At 39.8% G+C, this 24,418-nt stretch overlaps 1 protein-coding gene across 6 annotated transcripts in view; it reads left to right on the top strand.

Moving 5' to 3' along the window:
* FCHSD2 (FCH and double SH3 domains 2) overlaps positions 1–19,987 on the top strand; it is a 231,382-nt gene extending 211,395 nt beyond the window's left edge. For all 6 annotated transcript variants that reach the window (XM_073548582.1, XM_073548579.1, XM_073548580.1 and 3 more), the window contains 8 exons: positions 6,366–6,527; positions 11,879–12,013; positions 12,315–12,398; positions 13,405–13,582; positions 14,126–14,346; positions 14,523–14,655; positions 15,311–15,396; positions 15,537–19,987. In XM_073548582.1, coding sequence (XP_073404683.1) covers positions 6,366–6,527; positions 11,879–12,013; positions 12,315–12,398; positions 13,405–13,582; positions 14,126–14,346; positions 14,523–14,655; positions 15,311–15,396; positions 15,537–15,620 — 1,083 coding nt within the window. In that variant the 3' untranslated portion in view covers positions 15,621–19,987. The remainder of the gene's footprint in view (positions 1–6,365; positions 6,528–11,878; positions 12,014–12,314; positions 12,399–13,404; positions 13,583–14,125; positions 14,347–14,522; positions 14,656–15,310; positions 15,397–15,536) is intronic.
* The last annotated feature ends 4,431 nt before the right edge of the window (positions 19,988–24,418 follow it).

Below are 24,418 nucleotides of genomic sequence, written 5' to 3' on the forward strand. Positions count from 1 at the left end.
ACTATAATACTGTTCCCTATGTACAAGAATATAACTACTATAATACTGCTCCTATAAACAAGAATATAACTACTATAATACTGCTCCCTATGTACAAGAATATAACTACTATACTACTGCTCCTATGTACAAGAATATAACTACTATAATACTGCACCTATGTACAAGAATATAACTACTATAATACTGCTCCTATGTACAAGAATATAACCACTATAATACTGCCCCTATGTACAAGAATATTACTACTATAATACTGCCTCCTATGTACAAGAATATAACCACTATAATACTGCCCCTATGTACAAGAATATAACTACTATAATACTGCACCTATGTACAAGAATATAACCACTATAATACTGCTCCCTATGTACAAGAATATAACTACTATAATACTGCTCCTATGTACAAGAATATAACTACTATAATACTGTCTCCTATGTACAAGAATATAACTACTATAATACTGCTCCTATGTGCAAGAATATAACTACTATAATACTGCCCCTATGTACAAGAATATAACTACTATAATACTGCTCGCTATGTACAAGAATATAACTACTATAATACTGCTCCCTATGTACAAGAATATAACTACTATAATACTGCACCTATGTACAAGAATATAACTACTATAATACTGCTCCTATATACAAGAATATAACTACAATACTGCTCCTATATACAAGAATATAACTACTATAATACTGCCCCTATATACAAGAATATAACTACTATAATACTGCTCCTATGTACAAGAATATAACTACTATAATACTGCCCCTATGTACAAGAATATAACTACTATAATACTGCTCCTATGTACAACAATATATCTAATATAATACTGCTCCCTATGTACAAGAATATAACTACTATAATACTGCCCCTATATACAAGAATATAACTACTATACTACTGCTCCTATGTACAAGAATATAACTACTATAATATTGCTCCTATATACAAGAATATGACTACTATAATACTGCTCCTATGTACAAGAATATAACTACTATAATACTGCTCCTATATACAAGAATATAACTACTATAATACTGCTCCCTATGTACAAGAATATAACTACTATAATACTGCTCCTATATACAAGAATATAACTACTATAATACTGCTCCCTATGTACAAGAATATAACTACTATACTACTGCTCCTATGTACAAGAATATAACTACTATAATACTGCACCTATGTACAAGAATATAACTACTATAATACTGCTCCTATGTACAAGAATATAACCACTATAATACTGCCCCTATGTACAAGAATATTACTACTATAATACTGCCTCCTATGTACAAGAATATAGCCACTATAATACTGCCCCCTATGTACAAGAATATAACTACTATAATACTGCACCTATGTACAAGAATATAACCACTATAATACTGCTCCCTATGTACAAGAATATAACTACTATAATACTGCTCCTATGTACAAGAATATAACTACTATAATACTGTCTCCTATGTACAAGAATATAACTACTATAATTCTGCTCCTATGTACAAGAATATAACTACTATAATACTGCCCCTATGTACAAGAATATAACTACTATAATACTGCTCCCTATGTACAAGAATATAACTACTATAATACTGCTCCTATGTACAAGAATATAGCTACTATAATACTGTGCCTATGTACAAGAATATAACTAAAATAATACTGCGCCTATGTACAAGAATATAACTACTATAATACTGCGCCTATGTACAAGAATATAACTACTATAATACTGCTCCTATGTACAAGAATATAAGTACTATAATACTGCTCCTATGTACAAGAATATAAGTACTATAATACTGCCCCTATATACAAGAATATAACTACTATAATACTGCTCCTATATACAAGAATATAACTACTATAATACTGCTCCTATGTACAATAATATATCTACTATAATACTGCTCCCTATATACAAGAATATAACTACTATAATACTGCCCCTATGTACAAGAATATAACTATTATAATACTGCTCCTATGTACAGGAATATAACTACTATAATACTGCTCCTATGTACAGGAATATAACTACTATAATACTGCCCTTATGTACAAGAATATAACTACTATAATACTGCCCTTATGTACAATAATATAACTACAATAATACTGCCCCTATGTACAGGAATATAACTACTATAATACTGCCCCTATATACAAGAATATAACTACTATAATACTGCCCTTATGTACAAGAATATAACTACTATAATACTGCCCTTATGTACAAGAATATAACTACTATAATACTGCCCTTATGTACAATAATATAACTACTATAATACTGCCCTTATGTACAATAATATAACTACAATAATACTGCCCCTATATACAAGAATATAACTACTATAATACTGCCCCCTTTGTACAAGAATATAACTACTATATTACTGCCCCTATATACAAGAATATAACTACTATAATACTGCTACGATGTACAAGAATATAACTACTATAATACTGCCCTTATGTACAAGAATATAGCTACTATAATACTACCCCCTATGTACAAGAATATAACTACTATAATACTGCCCCTATATACAAGAATATAACTACTATAATACTGCCCCCTATGTACAAGTATATAACTACTATAATACTGCTACTATGTACAAGAATATTACTACTATAATACTGCTCCTATGTACAAGAATATAACTACTATAATACTGTCCCCTATGTACAAGAATATAACTACTATAATACTGCTACTATGTACAAGAATATAACTACTATAATACTGCCCCCTATGTACAAGAATATAACTACTATAATACTGCCCCCTATGTACAAGAATATAACTACTATAATACTGCCCCCTATGTACAAGAATATAACTACTATAATACTGCTCCTATGTACAAGAATATAACTACTATAATACTGCCCCCTATGTACAAGAATATAACTACTATAATACTGCCCCCTATGTACAAGAATATAACTACTATAATACTACCCCCTATGTACAAGAATATAACTACTATAATACTGCTCCTATGTACAAGAATATAACTACTATAATACTGCTACTATGTACAAGAATATAACTACTATAATACTGCTACTATGTACAAGAATATAACTACTATAATACTGCTCCTATGTACAAGAATATAACTACTATAATACTGCCCCCTATGTACAAGAATATAACTACTATAATACTGCTCCTACGTACAAGAATATAACTACTATAATACTGCCCCCTATGTACAAGAATATAACTACTATAATACTGCTCCTATGTACAAGAATATACAGTGGGGAAAAAAAGTATTTAGTCAGTCAGCAATAGTGCAAGTTCCACCACTTAAAAAGATGAGAGGCGTCTGTAATTTACATCATAGGTAGACCTCAACTATGGGAGACAAACTGAGAAAAAAAAATCCAGAAAATCACATTGTCTGTTTTTTTTTCATTTTATTTGCATATTATGGTGGAAAATAAGTATTTGGTCAGAAACAAGCAATCAAGATTTCTGGCTCTCACAGACCTGTAACTTCTTCTTTAAGAGTCTCCTCTTTCCTCCACTCATTACCTGTAGTAATGGCACCTGTTTAAACTTGTTATCAGTATAAAAAGACACCTGTGCACACCCTCAAACAGTCTGACTCCAAACTCCACTATGGTGAAGACAAAAGAGCTGTCAAAGGACACCAGAAACAAAATTGTAGCCCTGCACCAGGCTGGGAAGACTGAATCTGCAATAGCCAACCAGCTTGGAGTGAAGAAATCAACTGTGGGAGCAATAATTAGAAAATGGAAGACATACAAGACCACTGATAATCTCCCTCGATCTGGTGCTCCACGCAAATTCCCACCCCGTGGGGTCAGAATGATCACAAGAACGGTGAGCACAAATCCCAGAACCACGCGGGGGGACCTAGTGAATGAACTGCAGAGAGCTGGGACCAATGTAACAAGGCCTACCATAAGTAACACACTACGCCACCATGGACTCAGATCCTGCAGTGCCAGACGTGTCCCACTGCTTAAGCCTGTACATGTCCGGGCCCGTCTGAAGTTTGCTAGAGAGCATTTGGATGATCCAGAGGAGTTTTGGGAGAATGTCCTATGGTCTGATGAAACCAAACTGGAACTGTTTGGTAGAAACACAACTTGTCGTGTTTGGAGGAAAAAGAATACTGAGTTGCATCCATCAAACACCATACCTACTGTAAAGCATGGTGGTGGAAAGATCATGCTTTGGGGCTGTTTCTCTGCAAAGGGGCCAGGACGACTGATCCGGGTACATGAAAGAATGAATGGGGCCATGTATCGTGAGATTTTGAGTGCAAACCTCCTTCCATCAGCAAGGGCATTGAAGATGAAACGTGGCTGGGTCTTTCAACATGACAATGATCCAAAGCACACCGCCAGGGCAACGAAGGAGTGGCTTCGTAAGAAGCATTTCAAGGTCCTGGAGTGGCCTAGCCAGTCTCCAGATCTCAACCCTATAGAAAACCTTTGGAGGGAGTTGAAAGTCCGTGTTGCCAAGCGAAAAGCCAAGAACATCACTGCTCTAGAGGAGATCTGCATGGAGGAATGGGCCAACATACCAACAACAGTGTGTGGCAACCTTGTGAAGACTTACAGAAAACGTTTGACCTCTGTCATTGCCAACAAAGGATATATCACAAAGTATTGAGATGAAATTTTGTTTCTGACCAAATACTTATTTTCCACCATAATATGCAAATAAAATGAAAAAAAAACAGACAATGTGATTTTCTGGATTTTTTTTTCTCAGTTTGTCTCCCATAGTTGAGGTCTACCTATGATGTAAATTACAGACGCCTCTCATCTTTTTAAGTGGTGGAACTTGCACTATTGCTGACTGACTAAATGCTTTTTTTCCCCACTGTAACTACTATAATACTGCTCCTACGTACAAGAATATAACTACTATAATACTGCTCCTATGTACAAGAATATAACTACTATAATACTGCCCCCTATGTACAAGAATATAACTACTATAATACTGCCCCCTATGTACAAGAATATAACTACTATAATACTGCCCCCTATGTACAAGAATATAACTACTATAATACTACCCCCTATGTACAAGAATATAACTACTATAATACTGCTCCTATGTACAAGAATATAACTACTATAATACTGCTACTATGTACAAGAATATAACTACTATAATACTGCCCCTATGTACAAGAATATAACTACTATAATACTGCCCCTATGTACAAGAATATAACTACTATAATACTGCCCCCTATGTACAAGAATATAACTACTATAATACTTCCCCTATGTACAAGAATATAACTACTATAATACTTCCCCTATGTACAAGAATATAACTACTATAATACTGCCCCTATGTATAAGAATATAACTACTATAATACTGCCCCTATATACAAGAATATAACTACTATAATACTGCCCCTATGTACAAGAATATAACTACTATAATACTGCCTCCTATGTACAAGAATATAACTACTATAATACTCTCCCTATGTACAAGAATATAACTACTATAATACTGCCCCCCATGTACAAGAATATAACTACTATAATACTGCTCCTATGTACAAGAATATAACTACTATAATACTGCCCCCTATGTACAAGAATATAACTACTATAATACTGCCCCCCATGTACAAGAATATAACTACTATAATACTGCTCCTATGTACAAGAATATAACTACTATAATACTGCCCCCCATGTACAAGAATATAACTACTATAATACTGCTCCTATGTACAAGAATATAACTCCTATAATACTCTCCCTATGTACAAGAATATAACTACTATAATACTGCGCTATTTAGAGACATATATAGTTGAATACACCGCTGACTTTCGATCGGTGAGACGTGTAAGGAGATCTTCATGGATGGTTGGGCGGTTTCTTTTCCCAGGGAAGTTTTGTCACCCCTTCACCTTTAGGTGATTTGTGGCGGTCACCCGATATGATGGGTGGAATAATGGGTTACTTATACGTGTTTGCTGTGTGATGATCGCTGTGCCGTCAGTGACCCTGCGGTGATGTTTTCTGGAAATGGAATAAAGTTCTGTTAGTCTTTCAGCTTTTCATTTTTACAAGATCATCTTCTTGCTGTTGGGGAATAGATGTTTTCTTATTCACATCTGGAGGCTGAAAACCCGTATAGTTCTCATAGTTCTCAGCTGAGGGTTTGCTACAGTTGCATCCAATCTACAGAATTCTCCAGACTGATACATTGTTTCAGTCTCTCTGAGTTTATGTTCTGGGATATGTCTATGATGGCAGCCATATTGGCTCTTACCCAGCATGCTCTGTTTGCCGCAGATCACCAAGCTCAAGGCAGAAGCTCGTCTTGACCTCCTGAGGCAGATCGGGGTTTCGGTAGACACATGGTTAAAGAGCGCCATGAACCAGGTGATGGAGGAGCTGGAGAACGAGCGATGGGCCAGTCTACCCACCATGATCAACAACGGATCTTCTCACCTGGTACAGTCGCTGCTCACGTCCGCTCTGAGGCCACCTATCCTTAGTTGTATGCCTCCACTGTATAAAGGGGACGGGTGCACCTTAAGAAACAGATGTTTCTATTGGTTACATCCAGAGCTGCATTCACAATTCATCAGTTAAAAGAAAGCAGAGTATGATCTGAGCCAGCGGGGGCAGCAGTGAGGTCCCGGGATGCAGCTCTGTATGTGACTGGAGGATTGTCCAAACTGATTTTGTAATGTTTCTTCATTGTGTTTTTTTCATATTTTATTACAATTCTCACCACTGGGTAAGAAAAGGGTCATTCTCAGACGTCCTGAAGGTAGCCATAGTCTTGGCACATTAGTAGCTTCGTCCATCTCTTAAATATTTCACATTGTTACTTTTTGTTGGATTTTGCATTATCATCAAGTGTGTGGTGTTTGTTTTTTTTTTTAAATTGCGTAATATCATTTTGTTATATATCTTTATTTGTAAATATTTTATCAATCTGCATTAAAATTTAGTCAGTGTCCATACATTACATTACTGATCCTGTACTGATCCTGAGTTACGTCCTGTATTACTCTCCAGAGCTGCACTCGCTATTCTGCTGGTGCAGACACTGTGTGCATACATTACTGATCCTGAGTTACATCCTGTATTATACTCCAGAGCTGCACTCACTATTCTGCTGGTGCAGTCACTGTGTACATACATTACATTACTGATCCTGAGTTACATCCTGTATTATACCCCAGAGCTGCACTCACTATTCTGCTGGTGCAGTCACTGTGTACATACATTACATTACTGATCCTGAGTTACATCCTGTATTATACCCCAGAGCTGCACTCACTATTCTGCTGGTGCAGTCACTGTATACATACATTACATTACTGATCCTGAGTTACTTCCTGTATTATACTCCAGAGCTGCACTCACTATTCTGCTGGTGCAGTCACTGTGTACATACATTACATTACTGATCCTGAGTTACTTCCTGTATTATACCCCAGAGCTGCACTCACTATTCTGCTGGTGCAGTCACTGTGTACATACATTACATTACTGATCCTGAGTTACCTCCTGTATTATACTCCAGAGCTGCACTCACTATTCTGCTGGTGCAGTCACTGTGTACATACATTACATTACTGATCCTGAGTTACCTCCTGTATTATACTCCAGAGCTGCACTCACTATTCTGCTGGTGCAGTCACTGTGTACATACATTACATTACTGATCCTGAGTTACCTCCTGTATTATACTCCAGAGCTGCACTCACTATTCTGCTGGTGCAGTCACTGTGTACATACATTACATTACTGATCCTGAGTTACCTCCTGTATTATACTCCAGAGCTGCACTCACTATTCTGCTGGTGCAGTCACTGTGTACATACATTACATTACTGATCCTGAGTTACTTCCTGTATTATACCCCAGAGCTGCACTCACTATTCTGCTGGTGCAGTCACTGTGTACATACATTACATTACTGATCCTGAGTTACCTCCTGTATTATACTCCAGAGCTGCACTCTCTATTCTGCTGTTGGAGTCACTGTGTACATACATTACATTACTGATCCTGAGTTACCTCCTGTATTATACTCCAGAGCTGCACTCACTATTCTGCTGGTGCAGTCACTGTGTACATACATTACATTACTGATCCTGAGTTACATCCTGTATTATACCCCAGAGCTGCACTCACTATTCTGCTGGTGCAGTCACTGTGTACATACATTACATTACTGATCCTAAGTTACATCCTGTATTATACTCCAGAGCTGCACTCAATATTCTGCTGGTGCAGTCACTGTGTACATACATTACATTACTGATCCTGAGTTACTTCCTGTATTATACCCCAGAGCTGCACTCACTATTCTGCTGGTGCAGTCACTGTGTACATACATTACATTACTGATCCTGAGTTACCTCCTGTATTATACTCCAGAGCTGCACTCACTATTCTGCTGGTGCAGTCACTGTGTACATACATTACATTACTGATCCTGAGTTACCTCCTGTATTATACTCCAGAGCTGCACTCACTATTCTGCTGGTGCAGTCACTGTGTACATACATTACATTACTGATCCTGAGTTACCTCCTGTATTATACTCCAGAGCTGCACTCACTATTCTGCTGGTGCAGTCACTGTGTACATACATTACATTACTGATCCTGAGTTACCTCCTGTATTATACTCCAGAGCTGCACTCACTATTCTGCTGGTGCAGTCACTGTGTACATACATTACATTACTGATCCTGAGTTACTTCCTGTATTATACCCCAGAGCTGCACTCACTATTCTGCTGGTGCAGTCACTGTGTACATACATTACATTACTGATCCTGAGTTACCTCCTGTATTATACTCCAGAGCTGCACTCTCTATTCTGCTGGTGGAGTCACTGTGTACATACATTACATTACTGATCCTGAGTTACCTCCTGTATTATACTCCAGAGCTGCACTCACTATTCTGCTGGTGCAGTCACTGTGTACATACATTACATTACTGATCCTGAGTTACATCCTGTATTATACCCCAGAGCTGCACTCACTATTCTGCTGGTGCAGTCACTGTGTACATACATTACATTACTGATCCTGAGTTACATCCTGTATTATACTCCAGAGCTGCACTCACTATTCTGCTGGTGCAGTCACTGTGTACATACATTACATTACTGATCCTGAGTTACATCCTGTATTATACTCCAGAGCTGCACTCACTATTCTGCTGGTGCAGTCACTGTGTACATACATTACTGATCCTGAGTTACATCCTGTATTATACTCCAGAGCTGCACTCACTATTCTGCTTGTGCAGTCACTGTGTACATACATTACATTACTGATCCTGAGTTACATCCTGTATTATACTCCAGAGCTGCACTCACTATTCTGCTTGTGCAGTCACTGTGTACATACATTACATTACTGATCCTGAGTTACATCCTGTATTATACTCCAGAGCTGCACTCACTATTCTGCCGGTGCAGTCACTGTGTACATACATTACATTACTGATCCTGAGTTACATCCTGTATTATACTCCAGAGCTGCACTCACTATTCTGCTGGTGCAGTCACTGTGTACATACATTACTGATCCTGAGTTACATCCTGTATTATACTCCAGAGCTGCACTCACTATTCTGCTGGTGGGGTCACTGCAGATATCACGGTGTCTGTTTTCGTGTTTGCTTTATGTGGGGATTATTGTGATATTTTGGCCAGTCCTCCGGCCGTGTGAATCCCGCTGATCAAAGTTGGTTATTTTATCATCTATTACCAGATGATTCCACCTCTGAACATCAGGAGGTAATGAGGCGCCTGCCGTTCTGCTCTATAATGGGTCTTCGGGACGAGGTTTGCAGTTGTCCTTTAATCACCGTGTTCCGGGATAATTCCTTTCCCATTATGGACTTTACTTTGTCATTAACTTTGAGTCAAAGGGAAGTTCTGTAATTATCTTTCCCAAACTGCGGCTTCTAATGCGATGAATCCTCCGAGTCTCGGGATTTGTCCACGGGACATCGATTATTACATCCAAGGTGGAGCAAAACCGTAATCAGCCGGGACGGCGGCCGATTCTGCTGTGACTCGACGGCTCCTTACACCATGTGAGGCCACCATTGGGGTGTTACTGTTACAGATAAGTGGATCCTACTGAAACTTTTGTAGGTCTCGTGTCAATCTAGTGGAAGTTGGACATAAAGTCGGCGTATTCGGCCAATGTCAAAAGTTTTCAAACTATTCAACATTTTGTCCTCAGTAGAAGGTAATGGAAGCATTGGACAAATGTATCGGAAGTTGTTAAAGAATCCCATCCTATTCAAGGGAGAGGTGATCACTTGTGAGTTGGATAGGGTCTGACCACTGGGACCCCCCTCAGCCCAAGAACAAGCTTCTAAAAAGACCCATAGGAGTTGAGCGGTGGCTCCATTCATTTTGCATGAGGCTGGTGGAGATACCAGAGCCTTCTATCTCTGCCGGGTCCCATTCTGCTGATGGTCATTTTTAGGCCCGGCTCTCAGGTGGTCTTCTTTGGTGATCACTATCTTTAATGGGGGCACACAGCCAATAGAAATGGATGCATCATCATCCAGTGACTTTGAGGAGGTCCCCAAAATACATGCCCGTCTCCCAACTTCATGGTCTCCGATGTCCCCAGATTCTTACTTCCACGTTCCGTGTTACGATACTGTTGTTTTGTTATGTGGCACAGAGACCTGTGAGCACCCCAGGGGCCCGGGTATGATGGCTGCTTTCTCCTCCCATGTTTTACAGGCTGCAGACTAGGACCCTCCCCATTTTCTAACTTTCTTCATTTGTGGTTTGCCCTTCTCACTTTTCCCAAAACTGATGTGCTTTGCAGCAGCTGCATATTTCTGGGATTAGCGCTAGAACCAACAGCACGTTGTGAGTCAGGTCTCCGAGAATGTGAGAGTTTACAGCCAAGAGGGAGTAACCTTCCCCACCGCTCGCTATGAATTTTGGAAATTTGTACAAAAATATTGAAAAAAAACATCTGCGAAAAGAGGAGCCGAGTTTTTAATTTTTGGTTGTTTTTCTTAAGTTTTAAGATAGATCTTGGTCACCAGTGCAGACTCTCAATATGGGTTTTACATACATTCTGCTGGTCGTGTCGCCAAACATCGACGGTGGGGTCAACAGATGGAAAACTGCTGAGATTAGGTTGGAGTGGTTTGTCTTGTAATAGCTCCGGGTGGACACCCTTTTCTTCAAAATGCAGCGGGTAGGATCTGGCCTTGATGAGGGTCACCCTGCCCAATCTTTCTTATAGGGAGTAAGAACTTGCCTGATGACTTTTGGAGCGACTTCACTTCCAAAATTTTGACGACCTTTTCAGTACCCTCTTGCCGTGAATGCTCAAATGGGCGCTAGTGGCAGAGGGTTCTGTTTCCGTGGCACCTGGGAAATGTTCCATCTTCTTCCAGGAGACCATGAGGTCCCTTTTTATTTTTTGGTGGAGTCTTCCTGGAAAGTTGATAAGAAAGAGGAAAATAAATCCCAACTTATAATGGCGGGGTCTCGTAACAAAAGCTCCAAGCTGAATGTTACCTCAAAGTTCATCAATCTGCTAAACATATAGCAAAGGTGAAGAACTTAGATTAGGGGTTAGAGTAGACCACCCTATTACACCCTACTTCCGAGACCTGTGGATCAGAAAGACTTGCCAGGTGCCTGATTATCTGAAGGTCACAGGATTGGGGTCTTCTGTTTCTCTTGACCATTCTCCTTTCTGGATTAGGTTGAACGCTGAATTATAGGAATGATATTTGTATTTTTTTGTATCTGCTCATGACTTCATCTTCTTCTGTTGCACAGGGGAACTCTGACCTGGACAGGGATGACGGCGAGGAGCTGGAGGACAGCATGGACGCCTTTGATGACAGCAGCTCCAGTCCTTCAGGAACGTTGAGGAATTATCCGTTGACCTGTAAAGTCATCTACTCTTATCAGGTCTGTGCAGTCACAAAGATGCCACCGACACGTGGGCAAACCCTCTGGGTACGGGCAGACCGTGCTGCTGCTGATATGGAGCTCCAGGCTCTTGTTTTCCAGATGTGATTGCTACTTTTTAACAAGTCACAAACTTTCTTTTCACAAGTACATATAATCTCCAGTCTCCCCCTCTGGAATAATTTTAAAATGTTTATCGGTCACGTTGAGAAGATGGAGTCACGAGGGCGAGGATCGACCGCGTCAGGAAACAAGGCAGATAAGCTCCTCGGTATAAAGACCTCTCCTCTCTGTCCTGCAGGCGTCTCAGCCGGACGAGCTGACCATAGAGGAACATGAGATGCTCGAAGTGATAGAAGACGGAGACATGGAAGACTGGGTCAAGGTATTAAAGTTTTGGAATTTTTTTTCTTTTAAAAGCAATTGTTGATTTATTTGTTGAATTTGGAGCAGTTTTAGATCTCAGATATACCATCCAAAACTAGAAAAACATGGCGGCTCTACTCCAGAAACGGCACCACCCCTGTCCACAGGTTGTTTCTGGTATTGCATCTCAGCTTCTTAATTATAAGTAAGATTGACACTTTCTAGTGTCTTTATGGATTGCAGTAAAATTACCCAGGAATAATCTTTACCCGAGAGGAGACTGGATCCAAGTCAGTAAAGTGATGATATATTGCTAGGATGGATCATAATGGTGCCCGTCCAATCTCTGAGGACCACATTTATCCCTAGTGGCCTATGTAGGGAAAGAAAAAGAAATTGGAAAAGGGGTGCTACACATTTTCTGGATCCATGGGTCAAAAAGTGATGGTGTATCTTAGTAGTTTGTCATTACATTTTAGGATGGGAAAACCCCTTTATAATTCTTAGTGTCCGACGTCTTGTAATCCCTGTCGTCTTACCCTCCAACCTGCCCAACCCACCAAAAAAAACAATGGCACTAGGTTAGTAGTAAGATGCCCTCTGCTGAGCTCATTCTACTTTTTGAAATCCAAGCCCTTTGCTTCTTAATCCTGCTGCTGTGGTTGTGTGCCCGCATTCTCCACCATCTGTTGGGTGAGCTGCCTAGATTGTGCAGAGGAACCTTCATAGGCAAAACCTTGAAGCTACTTGTTGGAGAAGCATTCCTGGAGTATTTTTTGGGAACATTGGTGTCAGATGGTGTAGTGTAAAGCCCTTAGGTCCTAGTCCAAAATTTTGGACTACGTAACCTACATCGATTGATGTGAACATTGCACCCACTTCTATCATGCTGGGGAGGTCTGTTGTGTATATGTTATTGGGTTGCTGTATGGAATCTTGCCTGTGAGCTTACTTTCTTATTGGTGTTTTGCCTGAGTTATTTTTTTTTATGTTTTTTGTCCCCCCCCCCCTCCATCCCAAATCAGGCTAGAAATAAATCAGGGCAGGTAGGCTACGTCCCTGAAAAGTATCTTCAGTTTCCTACATCAAACAGCCTCCTGAGTATGCTGCAGTCTCTGGCCGCCTTAGACAACCGGTCTCACACGTCCAGTAATTCTAACGACGCGGAAATGGCATCTGGGAGCATGAACGGCGACACGAGCGGTAACTACAACATCCGGCTAATCTTTAACATACCTTATAAATGCTTTTCTTCTTCACAATGAAGGTGTAAAAAAAAGTAATACTATGTAACAGTGAGTCCCCATGGGTGAAAAGGAGGAGTTTACTTTTCACCCATGGAGCCTCTATGTATTGAGTCTGATTCCTTGACTTTCCTTCTTTGGGGGGTTTCACGATTGGAGGGGGGGGTTGGCTTCTGAAGGGTTGCTCCACATGGACTTAAAATTTTCATGCTATAGCGCTACATAGTGCAACTTTATTTGTTGTTTATTCTACAGGAAACGCCCATCATGGCTTCCAGGATTAGAATAACATTGCTGCTACTTCTAAATAGAGCTCCACACTTGTCCACAGGTTGTGCCTGGTATTACAGCTCACCTCCATGAAGCCAAGCTGTAATGTCAGACAACACCCATGAACAGATTTGCTAACATAATTGCAATTTACACATTACATTCCTAGACTGACTCGTAGTTATTTTTTACCTTTTATTTTTTTTTTCTTCAATTTTCTGGGAATCCGCAGTTTGTTTTGTGAAAGCACTTTACGATTACGACGGGCAAACGGAAGACGAGTTGTCGTTCCCAGAAGGAGCCATCATCCGAATCCTGAATAAGGAGAATCAGGACGATGACGGGTTCTGGGAGGGCGAATTCAACGGCCGCATTGGCGTTTTCCCCTCTGTGCTGGTGGAGGAGCTGAGCGGGTCGGAGAATGGCGACACTCATTGGATAGAAGACATTCAGGTACGAGGGGAATACCTAAATCATTAATGTAAGGGACGGATCCATGTCCTGTTTAACAGTGGGAACAATCATTGGTAAAAAATTTTGTACACTTTTTTTTTTTTTTTTAAAGATATTTTTCACATTTTTTTTCCTAATTAAAAAATTAAATAAAAACATTTATTTTTCTACCACAGGTATCCCCTTCCCCAAAGCCACAGAATTCTCTCCCACCACTTCCCCTCTATGACCAGCCCCCAACTAGCCCCATATTCAGCCCGGACAAGAGGAGCTCCCTATTTTTCCCTCGATCCCCTTCTTCTGTGACTGGTAAGGCCTGTTCTTCTATTTCAATTTACAAAACCAAAAATACAATTAATTATATATAATAAAAACAATATATATATATATATATATATATATATATGCCGTATATAAAACTATGCACTTAAAAACTTCCTTTGTACTTTGTAACATATTTACTTTTTTTTTTTTACTTTTTTAGTTTTATTTATTTTTATTTTTAAAAAAAAATTAAAGCTTTCTATTACTTTTTTTTTTTCTTTTTTTTTTTTCATTTAATGTGATGGTAATGACCAGAAATATCTCCTATGGAAGGATTTTTGGTAAAGCATAAGATACTTATGAATGAGACATATGTGTAAATTTTTGGTCTGGGGACAGACCCCATCTGGATGCATCACCCCAGATAGCGGCTATTTATTCCCTGTAATGATATGTCCAGAGAAATCCCCAAATACTTATATTTTTCCAATATGAGACATAAAAATGGAGAAGATTTTTTGTGTGTGTTTGATCCATATCTTGTTGCCTATGAAAACACAAGAATCTTTCCCTCTTGTGAAACGTAAGGAATTCTCTCTATTTTAGGGACTTTTTTTTTTCTTTTTTTTTTATTCTTTTCCTCCAAATTTGTTTTTTTCTCTGAACTTTTGTTTTGTTTTGTTTTTTTTGTTTCTACCAGAAAATAATCTAAATCTAGAATCTCCATCCACATCGCTCCCGCCACCGCGGATGCCCACCGACGGCTACCAGAGCAAGTTACGACCGGTAAACTTCTATTCTTCCTTTTTTTCAGTTAAATTTAAAAAAAAGTTTATTTTTTTTTCAAATTTTGAAACTTCTAATAACCCGCCGGGTTGTAAATAAGGAGGGTCCGTTATTTTGTAATTGGTTCCTCTTTCTTCCAGGTGCGGGCGGCTCCACCTCCCCCTACGCAGGCTCACCGGCGCCCCCCAGAGAAGGCAGAAGATGTGGAAATTACGTTGGTTTAACAACGGCCTCCAAGCTTCTCTGCTGCAGTCTTGGTCCAAATGAGTCATTTGGTCCCTAAACTTTTCTGCACCTTGTGCATGTCCAGTCCCGGGAGGATGGGAGAGAAAGAGACACAACAGATCTGGGACATTTTGTGCCTTTTTTTTTTTTTTTTTATTATTATTGCTGTTTTAATGATTGCACCTCGGCCTCCCTTATCAGACAACAATGGGGTCCAACGTGCAAACAGATTGTGGGAAGGATCGCAGCGGTGCGTTCAAAGCAGAACGTCCGCCCAGAGGAGGGACGAGAGGAAGTCCAGCTGCAGCGTTACCACTCTCTCTCTCTCTTTTTTTTTTGTTTGCTTTATTTATTTATTACATGCCCGTTTGTAGAATTGCAGTGGCATTTTTTTTTATTTTTTTTTTTCTGTTAGGCCATGTTTAAATGTGACTGATTTTCTGCAGATATTTGTTGCAGTTTTCAAAACCTGCGTCTACGCCTGACGGGGGAAAAAAAAAAAAAAAAAAATTAGCGGGTTGTGGATCTTGATCAGCAGCCTCATCATCATCAATGTGCGGGGTGAAATCCACCGTGAACTCGCAGCAAAATCCGCAGGGTCCCGGTTCTGCTGCAGAATTGCCATTTGATTTGCAGGAAGATTCCGACGTGTCGGAATTTAACCCTTTAGTGCTGCAGGCTGAAGACAGGAAGATTAAAGGGCAATTACACCTTTATAAAAATATATATATATACGGTATATATATATAGAGATATAGATAGAGATAGATATATATATATATATATATATATATATATATATATATATATATATATATATATATATATATTTCTAAAACCTTTCTTTTAATTGCATTTATTTTCTGTATATATTTGTCTGTTTTTAGCCACTATATCAGTTTTACTTTTTTGTTTTACCCATTTGCATCTCTGAATAATTGTAAGGCTAACAAAGAAGAAAATCACACACTAATATATATATATATACATACAGTATATGTATGTATGTGTATACCGTATATATGTATATATATTATAGTGTTTGGATTTGTAACTTTTAATTTTTTTTATACATATATTTGTTTTATTCAAGGATGCAATGGGTAAGTCAAAACAAGGGACTAGAAAAGTAGCTAAAAATATACAGACTTTTTTGTATTTTTCCTTGTTCATCAGAATATATTATTATTTTTTTTTTTTTTTTTTTTTTTAACAAAATGTTTCATGGATTCTAATGAAGAGGGGAAAATAGCAAAAGTGTTTACGATTCTTACCACTCTTATTTTATTTATTTTTTTTCCATTTTTATTTTTTTTCACCTTTCTGCATCCCTGAACATTTCTAAAGCTAAAAAAAAAAATCTGCATAAAAAAAAAATTGCAGGTTTATTTACAATATACGAACTGTATGTAATATATAGTGTGCATGTGTGATATATATATATATATATATATTATTTTATGCATCCATATACACACATGCAAGTGTGTAATAAAAATATATATATTACGCATACATATACACATGTGTGTGTGTGTGTATATATATATATATAATGTATGTGTGTATGTATGCATAAAATATGTATATATCTATATATTACACATATATGTGTGTGTATATGTATGATTACATATATATATATGATACTTAGATCATTTTTTCATGTATATACTTTTTAGCTTTAGAAATATATAATTTTCGTCATGATTTTTCCTTCCCCTCCACCACAGAGCGACCCTTGGAATGACCCTTTAATTCCAGCGATGTCTGCCCTTTGGGTGGGGCGTTCCGCCACCGCTGCGATCGATCCCCGTGGTTAGGGAGGCCGATAAGAGGTAGCTTCCCGCGCTGAGGCTCCTAGAAAGTGCTCATAAAAAATACTCCTATCATATGTGTTAGTACAGTATATTACTGTGTTCATAGGAATGTGTGATAACAAAAAACAAAGTCTCCGGTTTCTTCAGTGATCTGTATATTGTATAGAAGCGATCCGTTAATTCCCGCGTCCACCTGGCGGACAGCGGCGGCCCGTTGCAGCGCGATGCGCCCCTTCTCTGTGTTTGCGTTATGGAGCGGGTTATATAAAGGGAATTGAGGGGGCTGGTTCCTCTCGTTATTACCCCGGCAGACATAAAAATAATGTAAGAAAAGAAAAAAATTGTAATAAATTCTATATAGAGATCTATATCATACGCTGTCAGGGTCTCGCTGAGGACCCCTCGCCAGTAGGTAATCATCAGCGCCATTACTAACCGTCGTGCTAATATTTACGCAGCAGCTCATTTAGTCGTAGGATCGGCGCCGGCGATCTGTGGTGTCGCGTGTGTCGCCGTCTTCTGTACTGTAAGGGGGAATATCTGAGGACATGGGTTCAAGTAGATAATGATCGCGCTCCTGCTACTTGGAAATCAGGTTTGGGGGGGACGGGGGTCTGGACTGAACCATTATTAGTATTGGTGACCAAAATTTTGCCGACTTGCCACTTTCACGGCACATAGGGAAAAAAAAAATGCCCTTAAAGGGAAATCCTCACCAGAACAGGCCCCTCCTACTTGGAAAATGCCCCTTTAAAGGGCTGCTTTTTTTTATTTTTTAACCTTAAATGCATTTATTTGCAATTCTTTTTAAATCAGCTGACAGGAGAACAATAAGTGTCAAAAACTCTCTCACTGACTGAATCTCAGTTAACTCATTCTGCAGCCGGCAATAAGCCATAAAAAAACAAACAATGCAACTTTTTTTTTTTTTTTTTTTTTTTTTATAACACCCCATTGCAAAAATTACTTCTCCCCCAAATACTTGCATTTAAGCAAAAGACATAAAAAGAAGTCCCTAAAAGAGTACAAACTTTTCACTTTATTGTCTTTTCCAGCACATCTAAAACTGCTTTAAAACTATGCCACGCACCTTTTAGAAACAGTTTAGCTCCACCCCATTGTCGAGTAACTTCACAGCTTCCCAGAATGCATTGTTCTTTGGTATCGACAACTTTTTTGAATTTATCTGAAGGGAAACATTGTGAAATTTTGAATAAACACACAAGGAAAAAATTACAATAATGCGCTGTCCAATCTGGGAGAGTCAGATGCTTGTAAGCTCCGCCCCCTTGACTTCTTTAGATGCTGGTCTCTTATTTTGTGTTTTTTTAGCTTCCTGTTGGAATTTTAGGTGCCATCATGGGATTACATTTGGTCAGCTTTGGTAGGAGAGTGCGTAGATGGGAGCCGGTGAAAGGATCCCTTTAAATATCAGGGTCAGTTCCAAAACGCGTCTCCTCCTCTTCTGCCTTATGGGTGTTTGGACTCGCTGATAATGATTCAGTCCGGTCTGGGCAGGACAAGCCCAGTATTCAATCCTATATCAGGATTAGGAAAAATATATATATATATATCTTTGGGTAGTTTTATATTCAGAGCAAAATATTTGATTTGTAATCGCTTGATAATGAGACCGTCGAGCAAATAATTCAGAAACGATCAGATGATCGACCCTCGGAATCGCTCGGAGAATGTCCTTATTTTATATTTTTCACGTCTCGTATTTTCTGTACATTTTCTTTAGTAGAACAGACTTTGTCTCTATAGCACTTGGCACGGCCATCGCGGGTATTACCCGCCCAGTTTGCCATTTCGGCTGCCGTTTTCTGCGGGCAGATATTTTTTTTGTTGGGCGCTGTTCAGAGCCTCGCTACTTTTTGTATCTTCTTTGAAGATTTCATTTTTTAATCGCCTCCCTTCCCTGTTCGTCCCCTTCCCCGTAACCCATCTCTGGCATCGAGGGGCGCGTTTTAGAAATATTATAAGCAGATATTATTTAGCTTTTTGTTAAAAAAAAAAAAAAAAAAAAGAATATTCCGTGGCCATTTATTCATTTATTCGCCCACCTTGGGGCCGTTTTTAAAGTCGGCGGGTGGAAATTAAGTGATCGCACACCATGGAAGTAAATCACAATTTTGGAATATTGGCTGCTCCCCAAGAGTTGTTTGTAAAAGTGACATTAATAAAAAATCGATAATTTTTTCTTTTTTTGTGTAGGGGGAGGGAGCTATGGTTTCGCCATTTTTTTTTTTCTTTATCTACCTTTTTAAGAAAGATAAGTGTTATTTCAAAAATTCAGAAAAAGAAAAATTAAGAAATCCCATATGAGCTGCTAAACTTTATTTAACAAAAAGTTGTAGAAAAATAAACAAACAAAAAAAAGTCTTTGTAACTTCATATTGGACATGATTCCATATATCACGTGTACAGATTCAATGCAGAGCGAGCGGGGGTGGGGGGGGCATCTTCCTTTGTATTGGCTGTAAAAAGTTTGTATTTATTATGTATAAAGTTGAATAATTAAAGAAAAGAAAAAGTGGATTCTAGAGGAGACTCGTGATGTCGTCTGATGGTTATGTGTGCAGGTGAGTGAGTGTCGGTTTCACCGGTTGTGTTTGGAAAGCCTCCTAAGATTATGGTTTTTAGATGGTTCCAAAACCCTAAAAAAATGGGTTGATAATGGAAACTAAGAAACCCATGAACAACCCCAAAGGGGGCGTCCTTACGATCCTTGAATTGGAGTAACAGATTTTGAGTTGTTGTTTGCAGAACGTAGTCAAGATTTTGGTTACTGGAGATCTATTTTGTTGGCCCTTTGTTCGGAATGTCCAGTGAGGTCATTAAAGACTCGAGCGATCAGGTGATTGACCAAAGTCCCGATCCTGTGGCCCACAAAAGTCCCTTTTGCCTGGGAGAAGCCACAAGTCACCTGGAAATGTGGTGTCACATGTGGTCATTCCAAATTCCAACCTTGGCTCGAGTCTTGCAGAACTGGAGCCACTCGTACTTGGCAGCTCTTTATTTTGGTTCATAGAAGGAGTGTTGATCCCAAACAAGAGACCTCTTCTATGAAGTCTATATATACTATGCATCTGGACTGGATTGATCTTTGAGAACTTGGTGCCAAAAGAGGTCCACCTACATTAATTTTAGGCTTACGTGTTCTCCTGACAAGGGTCCAGGATGATCCAGAAGTTTATGGACAGTGTGAAATGAAGCATTGGTGGAACCTTTCCCAGTGTTATCCTCGTTCTAGAGAAGTTGGGACAATATCTCGTCGAAGTTCTGAGCCAAGCATTACTGGTATTTGGCTTTGGACCCAATAGGTCCTTCTTTTAGGTTGACTGTATAAGCCACCACTACTGTGGCAAATTTTGGTCAAAATAAATTGCCTTGCATCACTTCTGAGAGATTGTCACCAAGACCAGTGTTGGACCAGATATGGTTACCTAAGCCAGCTGAGAAGAACATAGACTTTGGGTTTGGATGTTTCAGCCAATATACTATGCAGATATCTGGAAAACCTTGGCTTTTTTTGGACAGTCATGGTGGCCATGTATCGCCACCACGTCTTCCCCAATTTTCAATGGGATGACAAGTCTGACATCTTTTATCAAGCGATGCCAATTATTTTATGTTGTCCTTTCCCGGAACATCTGTCCACCATCGTATATAATTGAGGTTGCTACATAGGAGGACTTCGGCGTCTTCTTCAGGGTCCCCCATGAATGAAGTTGTAACACCATCAACTGACACTTCGACTTGCCCCGGGGGCGGTGGAGAACTTGTAAAGAATCCTTTTGTTCCGTAGAGAATGTAGACTCATGGGATCGCTGAATTTTTCATGTACAGCCGAGGGCTGCAGGTAATGACTTGTTCTAGTCATAATGGAGGTCTTCTGCCCTCCGGATACGTACAATAATACACTACAAGGCCAAAAATATGCCCCTCCCCATTCCAAATTATTGCAAACAGGTACACACTAGTATGGTGGTGGTGGTGCCACCGCTGCACCAGGACTAATAAGCTGGTGGCATGGGGTAAACTGGTCTGACTGTGGCACAAGTTGGGGTCTCTATATGGCACCCTGGGAGAAGGCACATGGACAGGCTCAATATTGTTCTCTTGGGCTGGTCGTTGTCCTTTTTTCCATTATTCCAAGCTAAAGAGCATAAACTGAAAAATCAAAAACGCCATTAAATAATCATTTCCACTCAATCTCCCGGGGACACGGCCGGACCGTTCTAGCCGCACACTGATGCCAAATGCAAAAAGACAGCCATTAAGAGTCTGTGGCTGGAGCACCGACGCGCGTTCTGGAAGTACAGGGACCCCCCTCCCGGATAGCGGATGCCTCCATTGTCCCGGCTGTGAGATTTTTCGTCCATACAGTATTCCATTGTGTAGGGACAAAGAAATATCTGCTCACATTAAATTCAGACCTTTTTACACGAGACAATGGCCCCCAGTCCTTTCCAGCCATAAAAGGGATTAGTAGGAATTTTCCTCCTTTTTCAGGGGGGGCGAGTGAGCCACCTGCCGCCATGTATCACCCGCCCGCATGGCAGCCGCTTTGTTTTCTCCTTAATTAAAAGGATGTTTTGCCTCTTGGTCGCCCAGATCAGAGATAAAGGATGATAAGAGGAGAGAGAGAAAAAACTTCTGCCAAACTGTGATCGGGGGGACTTTGAGGAAAGTTCTTGTCTCTCCAAAATCCTCAAAAACTGTGTGGAAAGCATTTCTAGGAATAATCCACATTGCTGTCCATATCAGAGGGTTTTTTTAGCTTTTTTTTTTTTTAATAAAGTACATGTCAATTCTCTGAAGACGAGACGCCCAAAACTGCCAAAAACACTGCAGGAAAAGGAAAAAAAATAGTCCTAAAATGAGGAGTCTGCTCCAAAAAAAATGCCTGAAAAATCACTAAAGACTTTTCCTATTCTTTGCTGTTTATATGTTCAGGTTTTTGGGGTTTTTTTCTCTTCTGCTTCATGTTTTTAGGAAAAACTTGGTGGGGGGAAAAAGGAAATTGCTTGGTCATATCTATGGAGCGGCTCTAGATGGAATCTGCACCAAACTGGGCACTGTCCAATCAAAAGGCTGCAAAAATACACTTGCAAAACTCTTAAAAAAAAAAAAAAAAAAACTTCAGAAATTGAAAAACTCAACACAGAAGCCGCGTTTCCTGATGCAGTTTTCAATAGAAAATTCTGCAATTTTGATATCTCCCACCCCCTCCCCCCCCAAAAAAAAAAAAAATTGTATTTGCTCAGAACTTTAGGGGGCTTATTAGACTTTTCAAAATTTGAATTGTTAATAAAGTTGCCTTCCGCTCACATCCCCGTCACTTCGGTGGTCTCCACCCATCCCCCGACGATCCAGCGCTGCTGCTCAGTACTGGCAGTGATGCTGCGAATTATGGGAATTCAAGCACTAAATGTGTCTTGTTTCTTTTTTCAGTTTGTTTCTTTTACTGTATTTTATAATATTCCCTCCTCTTCGTAAAATCCCAGAAAAAAACCATTAGTTGCTTCTGTCTCATGACCATCAGGGGTGATAACATAAATACTTTCCTGCATAAACCAGCAGGGGTGCTGACATCTCCAAGATCCTACAATGTGTTGTGATGGTTATAATATTAGCAAATACTTCCAATTAGAATTGTAGTATAGTTCTCCTGATTAGCTGTGTTCAGGGCATTGCAGTAGCTTGGGTATCCATGGTTACGACCACTAGCAACTAACTGTCACTATGAGTGGTTGCAACCATGGATACCTAAGCTACTGCAATGCCCTGCACATGAGGTAAACAGCACAGCTAAGCAGGAGAACTATACATTTCTAGTTGGAAGTATTGGCTAATATTATTATACCTACTATATATTGGGATAGGATCTTTTCAGATGGAAGTTGAAGACCAACCAGACGGCCGGACGCACCGAAATCCTCCAACCTAATGTGCAGGCCACCGACCGGAGACAGTCAGTAAGCAGCTTCAGTCCATTCTTCCTCGGCTTTTCCTGAGGAGGTAAAGAAGGAAGCCTGGTGCTAAACAATCGTCCATTACGAGCCGCCGGGGTCTTGTTGTGAAGACGACTTGTGAATTTACATTTCCTGCAGGAATTTCCTGTTAGAAGTTTGGAGAAAAATTTGCGCAAAAGAACCAAAAAAGATTGAGGGTCAGATCCCTGCGGAGGGTCCGTCACCATGGAGGACGACGGAGTCATGGAGCGAGACGTAATACGGGGGGACTTCACCCACATCCCTACTGCGAGGGAGCGGGGACTGGTGAAGGTATTCCTGTGTGCGGACCCCCAGGGTAAGAAGCTCTGAGCCAAGGATCTGTAGGCATAGATTAGATACAGTATCACACTGGATAAGATTAGATACACGGCTCAGCAGTCAGTATCACACTGGATAGGATTAGATACACGGCTCAGCAGACCGTAGCACACAGGATAGGATTAGATACACGGCTCAGCAGTCAGTATCACACAGGAGAGGATTAGATACACGGCTCAGCAGACCGTAGCACACAGGATAGGATTAGATACACGGCTCAGCAGTCAGTATCACACAGGAGAGGATTAGATACACAGCTCAGCAGCCAGTATCACACAGGATAGGATTAGACACGGCTCAGCAGACAGTATCACACAGGAGAGGATTAGATACACGGCTCAGCAGACAGTATCACACCGGATAGGATTAGATACAAGGCTCAGCAGTCAGTATCACACAGGAGAGGATTAGATACACGGCTCAGCAGTCAGTATCACACAGGAGAGGATTAGATACAAGGCTCAGCAGTCAGTATCACACAGGAGAGGATTAGATACACGGCTCAGCAGTCAGTATCACACAGGAGAGGATTAGATACACGGCTCAGCAGTCATCACACAGGATAGGATTAGATACATGGCTCAGCAATCAGTATCACACAGGATAGGATTAGATACACGGCTCAGCAGTCAGTAT

Source organism: Dendrobates tinctorius, unplaced genomic scaffold, assembly GCF_039654945.1.
Source record: "Dendrobates tinctorius isolate UK_male_01 unplaced genomic scaffold, ASM3965494v1 ptg000157l, whole genome shotgun sequence".
NCBI classification, from domain to species: Eukaryota; Metazoa; Chordata; class Amphibia; order Anura; family Dendrobatidae; genus Dendrobates; species Dendrobates tinctorius.